Genomic DNA, 13,041 nt, shown 5'->3' with positions numbered 1-13,041 from the left:
TTGAGATAATCTTTTAAAGCTTACTCAGTAATAATGTTTAATTAATATGCCAAGGAATGCAATTTAAATTTCAGATACTAGTATATCACTCGTTTTTTGGAAGCGTAAAAACTAATTTTAAAATTTTTATTTCCTATTTATTTTTATATACACCGGGATAACAGATTAGACAGTACCGTTTCTCTCTTGAAATTTTGAATTTTTTGATTATGATCAGGGCCGAAAAGTTTGAGCTTTTGCTTGAAATTGCTTATTTTGCTTATTCAGGGTTTCCAAGCTTAATTTTAATGATCATGCTTATTTTGCTTATTTTAACGTATAAAGCTAAGTAACAGACCTTTTAAGTAAATGGTCAAGAGATAAATTGACATTATTTCGTGTGTGTGAATAGCAGTGTCCCAGGAGTTTGGACATCTGATATTTTACAGCCTGCTGTCTCACTTTTTCCTTACGAAATAATAGAAGGGGCATATATTTCTGTTGAAAACAAGGATGGCTTGTACGCTTCACAAACAAACTTTAGCAAACCATAGTAGAAAGCGTAGAAAATTTCTGAAGAAGTTCGTACTGCTTAAGAAAATTTGGCTCAATACATTTTTCTTTACCATTTTTGGATTTTTTTTTTATTCGTCGAACTAAAGAAATGTTTACAAATAATGACATAAAAATAGATGTAATTTTTATTAACCCGTAACTTCAACTGCATTTCTGCTTGGATACAAAAATTTAAGACCAATGGTTCGTCCCTACGGGAAGGCATTGGTGTTGTTAAGAGATTTACATAATTTATCTCAAATGGAGAATAACGGATATTTAAAAAAATTAAACGACCAACGCAGATCTCCATTATTTGCTTATCAGGCAACACTTTTATGTGCATAGGAATTGTTAAATCCTTTAAATAAACTGAATAAAAAACAAAACATTAAGCTTTACTTTTTTTTGTTTTTTTATTTTTTTTTTGTAACCATATTTACCAATGTTTTAGTGCTTATCTAAGCGCTTAAAATGGATTTTTTCGTGCCTAATTTCTTCGACCCTGATTATGATATGTATTCTTCCAGCAAACAAGTGGTATATTAACTATATTTAAGCAAAAGTAAAACAATTGTCGCTGTTGTATAATATTTAGTGCTTTTGTACATTTGCAGAAGGAATTTCTACCGACAGTGTGAAGCTGCCAGATTCATGTCCATATCCAATTTGGAATACGAGTATGAATAAATTTTATTACTTCTTGAAACTGAATTTGTATAAATTTTTCTTGTATATTTTTTACAGTTCCTGATTTGATGATAAAAGAGGAGATTACAACAGCAAGCCCTTGCGATGCTACATTGATAGGTTGTCAGAAGCAGTATGCTTTACATTAATGAATATGATAAAATTGTGCACAAAAACATATCTACATAGGTACATATTATACATACAAATGTATATGTATGTATGTATTCAATAAAAAAAAAAATTAATGTAATTGTAAATTGTATTATATAAATATGTATTACATATAACGCCTCACGAAAAAATTTAAGCAAGCGAAAATCAAGTAATTGAGGAAACTATATACATATCGTCGTTTAAAGTACAAAATATCTAAACGTAATAAGCAGTGCAAGAAAATGTGACACCCTTTTGCTCAAATTAGAAATCAATATCTATATTACACTGTGTTATAAAATAAAAAAAACTTGCTCGAACTTTTTAAGTGGCGTAGTACAGGTCGAGTAATTCACGAAACTGCTTTCAAATACCCTCGAATTCTTAACTTATTCTTAAAAAACCATTTACGAATGACTTCCGGCACTAAACAATTTTTAAATCGGTAATTTTTTAACCAATTTTAATTTTTTATAAGGCCTTAACAAGAATATTTGTGCTTGTTAAAGAAATAACCACTTTTGTGAGCGTATTGTAAATATGTGGAAAAAATTTGAAATAAATCGGAAATTTACACCAATTTTTATTATTTTTCCCAATTTCACAACATTTCTTGCCAAAATTTCAAAGGTAGGGCTTGTTCGAGTTGCCATCACAGTGTTGCAGTGTTCCGCGAATTATTAAAGTAACACTTTCGGTGTTAAAATCAAAAAAAAAAAAAAATTATGAACTTACGACATTTTTTATAAAGACACAAATTAAAATTTTTCCTGATTTCAACTAAATGAACTATTGAAACCTCAAAGTGAATCCAATTCAACTCATTCACATTTTTTCTTAAATATCATAGACGAAATTTTGGAAAAATCTTTAAAAAATTCATAACTTTCAAAATTGTCTAGTGATTTGTATAAATGGTGCGTAGAGTTTTACGCGGAATTGAACATTCTTTTCGAAGTAATGTCTGAAGGAGGCTATTTTCTTTGAAATTTTAGAAAAAAAAAAAATGTTGGCGTATTGGGAAAAATAATAAAAATGTATGTTAAGTTCAGACTTATTCCAAAAATTTTCCACACATATACAATGTGCTCACAAAACTTATTATTTCTTTAAATAGTACAAATATTCAGCTTTCCAAAGCCATATAAAAATTTAAAATTGGGTAAAAAATACCAGCTAAAAATTGTTTTTTTTTTTTTGTAAAAATGTTTTTTTTTTTTAAGAATAAGTCGAGAATTTGAGGGTGTTACAAAAATTTTAAACGCAGAATCATAAATTACTCGACCACTAGGTCACTTAAAAATTTCACGATCAATGTAACACCGTGTTATATATTTTTTATATAGTATAAGAATTTAGCTGTTTTCTTTGTAACTAATTGCCTCAAAACCAAATTTGGAAAGTATATTCCTTAGGACCGTGGCAAAGTCATAAGCTATATCTTAGTCCGCTAGGAGGCGCAAGAGTCGAGATATTCTGTATTTGATCCGATTTTGAAGAATTAGAACGAATAATGTGGGTGTGACCTTACGAAAAATGGATCCACTACTAGGTGCCGCTAGAGTCGAATTATACCAAAAATTTGTATTTATGATACAATTTTGATGATATTAGAGAGGTAGCTGCTGGTGCGATAAGAAATACTTTTATGAAAAAAATGAATCCACTAGGTGGCGCTACAATTGAGTTACTCAGAGAAACCCCTTCGAAAGTATGGAACGCTACCAGACTTAGGTTGTAAAGCTGTAAAAAAATCGAATTGAAGCAGAAATTATAACTGGCAGGCGAAATGGTTTGGATACCTTGAATACCAATTATTTCCATTATATTTCTATTCCTTTTTAAGAGGTTTCAATTTCCAGTAAGCATTTGCTTGGCAATGACAATTAACAAGTCGAAGGAGGTGATTTGAGGACCAGCTATTTTTCATACGGTCAACTATATGTCGCTTGCTCTCGCGTTAATAACCCTGATAATTTGTACCTAGGTGAATTCATATAAGGTGGTAGCGGCAGCACAAACTACACTAACAAATTAGGTATACGCATGATGACAATCAAAACACAACAAATGTACAACAAACACATAATTTTCACAATTAAGTAACTGCGCCGGTAACACCACTTTATATGACTTCGCCTTGATTTCTACATACATATTTTCTCCAGACGGAGATATTATTTATGAAGCTGTTTTGTAAATATAAACTTCAATTTCCGATGAGAACTTTTTATTTAAAATGGCAAAAATTATTACAAAACTTTCCAAGGTAAGAGTAAAATTCGTTCGTAATTCGTTCCTATAAAATGGACCCATAGCATAGCCGAGATAAAGTTAACTTTTAAGCTGCAGCTATTTTCGAGGGGCATCCCATTGAAAAATATGTCTAAACACTTCTAATAAATTTGGAGCCCATTTCATCTTAACTCTGACTGCGGGACATTTGTTTTTAAATTCATCAAAGCTGTCCTTTTAGCTTTACAAATCTTCAAGTATGTATTCGAGCTATTGATATTCGATTAATCGAATATTCGAATATGATGCTATTCGAATACTAAAATTCCATTAGCTGTACACCATCGATTACACAGGGCCACATTGATATTAGTGCGGCAAATGTTAAAGCTGTTTTTGATAGACTTCTGTGCTGGTTACGAATTCGTAAGTATAAAGTTTCCATAAGCTCGAGATTTTTAGAAAAACGAGGTCAAAGTGTTAAACAACCGCGTTTTTTGCAATATTTGAGAAGCTCTAGAATGGTGATAGGTGAGAAGAAAGAAAAGGTGATAGAACTCTCCGCTTAGGCTCAAATTAAATCAAGAACTCTTCGCTTAGGCTCAAATTAAATCAAGAACTCTCTACTACTGTTCCTGAAAGCACCATCCCTACACCTTGACCTGATGGTCACTTATAGTCCTTTATTGAACAATAAAAAAAAAATACTGGAAAACTGCTATTGAAAAAAATGACTACAAGTGAACTTAAGGTCAAGGTGCAGAGATGGTATTTCTAGGGATTGAAATCGAAAGCTCAAGTCTTAGTTTAAGCCTAAGTGGAAGATTCTAATATCTTATTAACCGACTTCCAAAAAAGGAGGAGGTTATCAGTTCGTCGGATTTCGTTTTCAGCCGATTTCGATATTTCTTTTTGCATCGGAAAGGCAGTGTCTCAGAGGTGGTCCCATACTAATCTGGTTAAGATCCGATCAGTGGATCATGAGATATGTATATATATATAGATATTTTTTTTATGACAGTTGAAGTCGGTTTTTTTTGCTAAAAATTACTTGTGGTTAATTGCGTTAAGTACTCAAATTTCGCCAAAATCAGTTTTTGCTATTCAACAAGTGACTATAAGTGACCATCAAAACAAGGTGCACAAATGGTGTTGTCAGGGATAGTAGCCGAGAGTTCTAGCTTTAATTTAAGCCTAAGTGGAAGGTCCTATCACCTAGAGCTTCTCAAATATTGCGCAAACGCAATTTTTTGACACTTTGACCACGTTTTTCTCCAAATCTGAAGATGATAGAAAATTTATACTTACGGATTCGCAATCAGTACAAAAATAGTCTATCAACAGCTTTAACATTTGCCGCACCAAAATTTGTTCCCCATTTTTGTTCGAATAATTTCAAGAGCCCTAGTATGTGTGTATATGCAAAAGTATTAAGCTACGCTGACGAAGTAGATATAACTGCTAGTTAGTTTATAAAATTTTATTTCAACATAGTATGTATGTATAAATGTTTGTAAAAGAAATTAAAATACATAAATTATAAACGAGGCGCCAACCTCATACATATTTCCAAAATCAAAATGTACCATATGCACGGTGGCCGCCGAACAAGTAGGGACGCGGCATTTTGATTATTTTTCTTTTGCTTAATTAATGTTTATTATTTTTTTATAAAAGTATAGCTCACTATCTAACAAAAACTATTTAAGTAAATCTTAAAACTTTTTTTTAACATTTATAAAAATTTACTAAACTTTCAAACTTTTTATTCAAAAGGTAACAAATTCTAGGTATGCAGTTTTGTAGAATATTAAATTTTCGTGCAAGTTTGAGGTATCTAGGTCCTACCGTTGATTTTTGGCATTTTTGTTTTTTTTTTTTGCTGACGGTGTTGCACATTTTCTCCGTAAAATATTAGCCATTCGCTGAATAAATAAACCAGAATTATAAAAAAAAATATGGAGCATGCTTTGTATGGAAGAAAATGAACGAACAAAGAATTCCTAAAAATTAACGGTAAGTCCTTGCACTTATTACACTACAAAATGGTAACCAAAAAAAAAAAAAAAATCTGATAAAAATATTTGAAATTTTGATGGAACTTTGTGGAATTTTCCTAATTTTTGTACAAAGTTCAGACTTAGATGATGTTTTTTTTATATAGCAAGATATATATACTTTCATTAAAAAAAAATAATAAAGATTAAATAAACAAAATAAAAACTTGTTAAAATGTTGCGTCCCTATATATTTTTCAGACATGTGCATATTAGGGATGTTGCGAATGTAGAGTTTCAGACATCCGCGGATGCGAATGCGGATGCAGATGTTTAAAAGCTAAGATATGCGGATGCGAATGCGAATGCGGATGTCCTGTATTTTTAAGAAATAATTTAGATGGATAAATTAGGTGATTTCGGTAAATAAAAAATGGAAAGGTTAATAACTTTTAATAATCTGCCTTATCCTGAATTTTGCCCGAAAAAAAATTCTCCCGAAAATTTGTATTCCGCCCATAGTAAATAGTACATGAAAACCAAAAGTGAAAAGTGAACCGGATCGGGGAAAATTAAACTCATGATAAGACTGAATGTTTTTTAGTACTTAAATTTAAAAAATGGAACATTGTACTTAATAAAAACTTTTTAAACGTCATCAGCGTTTTTCGATTTTAGTTTTTGTAACTCATTTTTAATGCTTTCTTCTGTGACTGGTTAGATATACGTCTGAGCACTTACACAATATTCCAGGGACCGAAAATAACAGTTATTTTTTTCCGAGTTAAATTTGACCTAATATTTTTTATTCCGAAATAAACGTCCTATCCGGATAATAAACAAACCGCTTATCCAAATTAAACAAGTTTGGTATCCAATGAAAGAGGACTGAAATAGCTTTTAAACAGAAATAACGAATGAAGGTTACCACCTCTATTTAAATTTTTTTATAACTTAATACTATAGAAATTCATATAAATACATACCTGACCCAGTGTTTGTTCTATGGTAATTAACATTTTTTATTGAAATATTTTTGAATGTGTGGCTTTCCTCGTTTTGACATTTCAGTTTTAAAGCTATTTCAGTCCTCTTTCATTGGATACCAAACTTGTTTAATTCGGATAAGCGGTTTGTTTATTATCCGGATAGGACGTTTATTTCGGAATAAACAAAGTTCAACTCGTAAAAAAATAACTGTAATTTTTGGTCCCTTCAATATTCGCATTCGCAAAAGATCCGCATTGATTTTTGCGAATGCGAATATTAAAATTAATGCCGAAGCTCCGCGGTTGCGAATGCCAATATTCGCAACAACCCTGGTACATATATATAACAGGCAAACACAGCTGATTTGCAGTTTGTCACTTTGGCGATTTGTGCTGTTTAGGGCACGAAGAAGAAAACATTCACGATTCAAAAGTGGGACGTCTTCGCTCTCTTTTACCAGCCCACAAATTCCCCAATGGGTTTTTTGGGGAATGATGCTGGAGTGACAGTCCTTGGGCAGATATAAATATGGGTCGTTCCCGTTACGTAGACCTGACTGTAGTCAACCAAAACGTTGTGTGTGTTATGTTATCTTTCAATTGTGTCACTAATTTCCACTTACCTTGGCAACTAGAAGACAAATAGTCTTCGACCAAAGTAAGGGTGCGCACAACCCGTCTTAAATAGTTACCAATAATTCTATAAAGGCGGATTCATCGTTTTGGTTCAGAACTTTTCTTCCATGTGGTTGTAGTTGCGTTTCGCTCAAGGACAATTTTAGTATAGCATCGCATCTAAGAGCCACCTAACGGAATATTTGAAAAAAGTTAATATCTGAAAAATTGCAGATATGGCCTTCTTTTCAATGGTAATATAACTTAAAATGGTATGAAAATAAAAACAAAGATGCTTTAATGGTTAAACGATATATTTCAATACGATAAGTACACTTCAATTCAAAAACTATTGTATTAAAGCATTTTTGAAAGAATGGAAAATACCCAAAATAGGCTAATAATATAATTAAGAGATGATTACAAGTTATGAAATAATATAAGCAAATATTTAATGCTTAACTCTGTTTTAATATTAACCATTATTTATTTATTTTGAATTTCTTTCTTAGTTCTTATACAATACTCTTATGGCCAATATTGGTTGGTAGCAAGTGCCTTTCTCGGCATTGGTATATTATATTTAAATATTTGTATGAATGAAAATAAAAGGTATACTTTCTGTACTCCTGAAATAAAATAATTCATATTTGCTGTGTAATATTTTAATCAAAGAAAAGTTACTTATCACAGCACTTTTATATTACTTTGGAATTACATGGTATGCATGTACATATGCACTACATGTAATTAGTATATGGATACATATTAATCGTTGCTTGGTTTGTAAATGAAGTAGAATCCAATCACTTTAATAAATTCATTTTAGTCTGTTATAGTTATTGAATAGGAGATCAACGTCAGTTCCGGATGGTCAAGTCTAACATCGCGAAACTCCTCCGTGAAAGTCAAAATATAAAAGCAGAAAATAGTAGACATAATCCATTCCGATATTGAGCTTATAACATGGAAATACCAGCCACCGTCCGAAGGGTACCTAGTAAAATAATATTATTACCTTTGTTTTTCGGAAACTTTTTTGTTATTCTTATTTTACCATTGTCTTGGATTTTCGCCTTTGAAAAGAATGTGTGACATGACACCAGTGACAGCAATCAAAATAAATAATATCGTGCAGCAAATGGACATTCCCAAACGAATGTGTGCATATAATTTCGTACTCGCAATCGGATACGCCATGTAGGTGATCAATGCTTGCAACCAAAAGTAAACTGTACCACTGCCAAAACAACAAAATGCACCCGTAAAATGCACGATCCGTACATTTGTTTCCTGAAAGTTTCCAACAATGCTTATACCCAAACAAGAAGCTAATCCGAACCAAAATGCAATCTTGTTGTACACCAATAGCAAAGAGCCCAAATCGGGATGATGGCTATAGAGTTGTTGAATTTGTCTATAACGTATGTAAATTGTGATGCCCACTGTAAAAAAGTGTTAAAATGAACAATTGGGAATTCGCATTAAAGCTACAAATATTTTCACTTACATAGTATGCTTCCCATATTTATGAGCTGGGCGAATACGCAACTCTCTGGAGAATATGTAGCAGCATCACTGATATATGGCACAGTGGGCACTACATGACCCTGTAGTACAGCAGCTATATAACTAAAAATATACCAAATAAATTTATGCAAGCATACATTGAAGAATACCACGATTTTAAGATAAGGGGGGATGCGTGCATAATTTCAGATATCTCATAATTTTTAACTTTTGACCTTGGCTTTTTTTAATTTAGGGAAATGCATCTATGTATGTATATATAAATATATTTACTAAAATGTGTATATAATGTTTGTGCTCCATATAATTAAAATACAAATAAAAAAATCAATGGAGTTAGTGCGTTTAGTGTTTTCTAAAAAAAAAAACAATCCATGCCCACGTAAAAGCATAGTACGCAATTGAATTCCTGCAAATTTACTTACGTGCCAAGAAATGTTATCTGAAAAAGCAGAAAAACTGCGACCGGTATAAGATATATAAATGACATTTTCAGGATTTTTTTAAACAACAACGATTACACTTAAACTAATCTGCTGTCTTGTTTATCATGAGCAGAAAAATAACACCAAGCTGTATTGCCTAGAACATATATGTATGTATATAAAATTTATCGAGTTGCCAAGAACAGTTGTAAAATTAATCGAGTTGCCAAATGTTAAATTCGTGTTCTAAAATAGTTCGCGTTACTACACTAGGGGTCTTCCCTTAAACTCGTAAATTTAAGAGGCTCATAAAAGAACTGGCAAAATTTGTATGGAGCTCTATTTACGAGCCCCTCATAAATTTACGAGGTAAATTTGATGCGCAAACAACCCCGTAAACTTCAGTGTTGCCGAGGCGCCGAAGTTTTATACTAAAATGTACGATAAAATAATGAAAATAAATAGTGGCATTCGCGCTTCTGTGTATTCGATGTATCCTACGTAAGTGTAACTGGACGAGCGTGTGGTTGCTGTTGCATGTGTATTTGATATACCGCTAGCAACAACAAATCACACGCTCATGCAGTTACGATTACACAACATACAACGAATACACATAAGAGCGCATTCCCCTAATGAAAATAATACGTGAATAAAATGAATGAATTTCATCCAGTAACCGTATTCACTTACGTCAGTTTTCAGACACGTCAAATCTTTGCTTTCAAGTTTGCTCGTTCCATGGCGAAGGAGGTGAGAATAGAAGGGAAGAATACAGATACCACCGTACCGTCAATTCGTATATAGTTTTCTTGTCTCTTTGGATCTTTTCGTTGCTTCCCATTTAAAGAACCAAGAACGTGAATAAAAGTTGACGCAAATAGAAAACACAAAAGAGAATACGAAAAAATTGCTTACAAAACTTGAACTGTCTGAAAGGGGACTTAGGTTTTCTGCTAATTTTCGGCATTTTTAACTGTATTTTAGCCAAGAGTGATAGATACAAGATGGCTGGACGTTCCCTCGACAGTCGGGTCAACGTAACCGGAACGACGTAGATTTATATCTGGCCAAGGACTGGCACTCCAGCAACACTCCCCAAAACTCTTTGGGGAACCTGTATGCTGCTACAACAACAAGAAGGCGGGATGTTATGGAAAATACTACGAAACAAAAACTGCTTCAATAAATCCTGGTTGATCTGTCAGTCACTTTACACACCTATTTACACCTTTTCACCTCGTAAACTTACAAGAGTTTTAGACGGTTTAAAACTTTACGAGATTAAGGGGATCCCCAAAATATTTTTGGTGTTGCATAGAAAATCAGTAGACTAACAAGAAAAATCTTATAAAAAAGGTAAATTCTTTTGGAATAAAAGCTTTCGAGAAAAACTATTTTATTGCGTGGTGTTATTCACTTTTTTAAATATCATAATTAATACTTTTGATAAATGATACAATTTTAGCGTCTCTCTCTTTTTGACAAGCATGTTCGAAATCCATTAGAATTTTCTGCATATTCAAAAAATCATTATTAATGATTTTGTGTGTTTGTTTTACACGAACAAGGAACTCATCAAATCTATTATCTCTGTAAACACGTTTTCCTAAAGCTATAACGAAAAAATTATTAAATATTTCTTTCAATTAAAAATTTCCAAATCACTTACCAACTGGCGGTTTTGGGGCATTGAATGTGTCCTGCTCTTTAGCTTTTGTATTGCTATTAATTAACGGAGGCGTAGGTGCTTGAACTACTTCTGGAGCTATTGGCGGTGGTAGTGGAAGTGATGAGGACGGCGCAGGTGGCGGAGACGGTGACGGTGACATTTCCTGATAGTTTGTTGGCTGAACCTCTCTGTCGACGAATTGTGCAATTGTAGAGCGAAATTTCTCGGGTATCAAGAGCAACCTTAAAAAGGGTAGTAACAATAATTAGAAGACAAAAACACTAAGGCGAATACTGCGAAGACATGAACAAATGTTTAAATTCGACAGCGGGAGAATAAGAAAACGTTCGATATATGACGAACGTTTACAGAAAACAAGCCCAAGAGCGTTCGATTACGATAATTTTCGGTAAGAACCTTCTAGAGTTGCCATGAGTCTGAAGACGAGACCGACGTGAGTACATAAAGGCGAAAAGTTGTTGTAACTTGTACGTTGGACGATCAAGAACTTCCTTGTGAGTGAAATACACTTGATGGTAAATCAAACAGCGGGTAATTTAGTCCGCCCGGTACTCTAGGATTTAGTTACAAATAGTCAGGTAAATGTTACTGGAGGAAGTATCTTTCCTTGATGAGTTTCGCTTGAGGCTTGAATAAGGATTTGATCCCACACATAGGCTATCTGCACACTTGTCGTCCAATCAAAGTTGCGTTATCGTCTCGCCCTGAAATTTTGAGCAGAGCACATGCATTTTGAAGGAGATCTGCACACTTGTCGTTATCGGCAAACCGTAGAAGATGCAGAAACGGATAAGTACGGCACTGTCGTTTGCTAATCGTTGTGCACGCATTGTTTGTTTACATTTTATGGGGGAAAATTAGTGAAAAAGTTAATATTTGCATTAAAATTGCATAAAAATTTTGTATTTTTTGCATAAAATCTGTGGAAATTATTAAAGTGTATAATTGCATTAAAATTCAATAAATGTCAGCGCTTTAACTATATGACGAAATTGTAGTCTCTGTGTGCATGCACAAAACACATTTCAGGAAAAGTAAAGAAGCAGCAGCACAGTCTATATTTTAAAATTGCAGGTTTTTGTAAATATTTCGCGAAAATAACAACCAGAAAAATATAAAATACCTGCTCCAAGTGAATTTTTAGACGCCAAATGAATTGAAATATCACGACCGAGTGTGCGAAAGTATCGTTGCATCATGATTGTGACGATGAAGCAACTATGATTGGACGAACAATGTGCAGACAGCCATAGCTGGTAGTTAGACCGCTACAAGGCGTCAGTCAAAAGTGACAAATTCTTGACTGACAAACTTGATCGAGAATGTGTACTAACCTTAACAGTACCAATATAGGAGTACTAAGGTATGGCAACACTGCACATAAAAGGTGCAATGTAAATAGCCACATTTCCTTAATCCTTTCGTGTGCAACATATATGTATATTTATATGAACTGTACCCACCTTTCGACATTGCCTCGTTTGTAGCACAAATAAGCAGACTTCATTTGGAACCACTTGCGCCGTATCTGCTGGGCGCTCTTGTTAGGAAATCCACGCCTCTTCATCTTAGTGGCTATCTGAACAAACGTGTAATTGGTTGTTGCTGTGTTTCTTTGCATTTTATGCACCTCGCGAAGCAAATCTAGCATACACTCAATTTCTCCGGAAGTCCAAAAATTCCGCCTTAACTTTAATCTTTCTACTTTCATTTTTCCCAACAACTTTTTGTTTTGCCAGTATGTAGAATTTTATTTATAGGAGTGCAAGGGATACATCGATGTTTCTGAAACATCGATAATATCGGTTCAATATTCGATATATTTACGATCGATTTTTACAATTTACTAACCGGCCGTCTTCACGTGCTGGCAAATCTCGCTCGCGTGACCACGCATGCGAGATCTTGCACGTGTAGACCGCAAAAAGTACGAAGCACACTTTTTCCGGCATCTCGCATGCTTTCAACTATAATTTTTGTTGTTTGAAAGTATTTTCTCATATCGCAGAATTCTTCAGAGTAAAAACATCCAGCCAGTCAACACAACTCTATTTCACATGCAAGAGAAAAAAGCTGAACCCGAGCGAGATTTTCAAGCATGTGAAAAAGGTCAATAACATCGCGGAATTGATGATACATCGCTGGCAGTTTTACCAATTTTTTAAACATCGCCTTTA

At 33.4% G+C, this 13,041-nt stretch overlaps 3 protein-coding genes across 3 annotated transcripts in view; 1 reads left to right on the top strand and 2 right to left on the bottom strand.

Annotated features, from left to right (window-relative positions):
• Positions 1–1,437, top strand: part of LOC108362161 (forkhead box protein I1-A-like) — a 20,898-nt gene extending 19,461 nt beyond the window's left edge. Inside the window, exons 7-8 of the mRNA XM_017615026.1 lie at positions 1,152–1,214; positions 1,282–1,437. Of these exons, the coding sequence (XP_017470515.1) occupies positions 1,152–1,214; positions 1,282–1,373 (155 nt within the window). The 3' untranslated portion in view covers positions 1,374–1,437. The remainder of the gene's footprint in view (positions 1–1,151; positions 1,215–1,281) is intronic.
• Positions 1,438–7,666: 6,229 nt separating this feature from the next.
• On the bottom strand, positions 7,667–9,366 carry LOC108362159 (DNA damage-regulated autophagy modulator protein 1). Its single transcript, XM_017615023.1, has 4 exons — positions 9,172–9,366; positions 8,727–8,848; positions 8,274–8,661; positions 7,667–8,213 (listed from the first exon to the last, which is right to left on the bottom strand). Exons 1-4 carry the CDS (start codon positions 9,234–9,236, stop codon positions 8,042–8,044), a joined length of 747 nt encoding a protein of 248 aa, XP_017470512.1. The 5' UTR covers positions 9,237–9,366; the 3' UTR covers positions 7,667–8,041.
• Positions 9,367–10,544: 1,178 nt separating this feature from the next.
• Positions 10,545–12,634, bottom strand: LOC108362172 (uncharacterized). The gene is made up of 3 exons (XM_017615042.1): positions 12,328–12,634; positions 10,844–11,085; positions 10,545–10,786 (listed from the first exon to the last, which is right to left on the bottom strand). The coding sequence occupies exons 1-3, from the start codon at positions 12,573–12,575 to the stop codon at positions 10,596–10,598; spliced, it is 681 nt and encodes a 226-aa protein (XP_017470531.1). The 5' UTR covers positions 12,576–12,634; the 3' UTR covers positions 10,545–10,595.
• Between the last annotated feature and the right edge of the window lie 407 nt (positions 12,635–13,041).

This window comes from Rhagoletis zephyria, unplaced genomic scaffold (genome assembly GCF_001687245.7).
Source record: "Rhagoletis zephyria isolate East Lansing unplaced genomic scaffold, Rhagoletis_zephyria_1.1 Rzeph_scaffold_00952, whole genome shotgun sequence".
Lineage (NCBI taxonomy): Eukaryota > Metazoa > Arthropoda > Insecta > Diptera > Tephritidae > Rhagoletis > Rhagoletis zephyria.
Note: the sequence above shows the minus strand (reverse complement) of the source record. Positions and strands in the feature narration are given on the sequence as shown.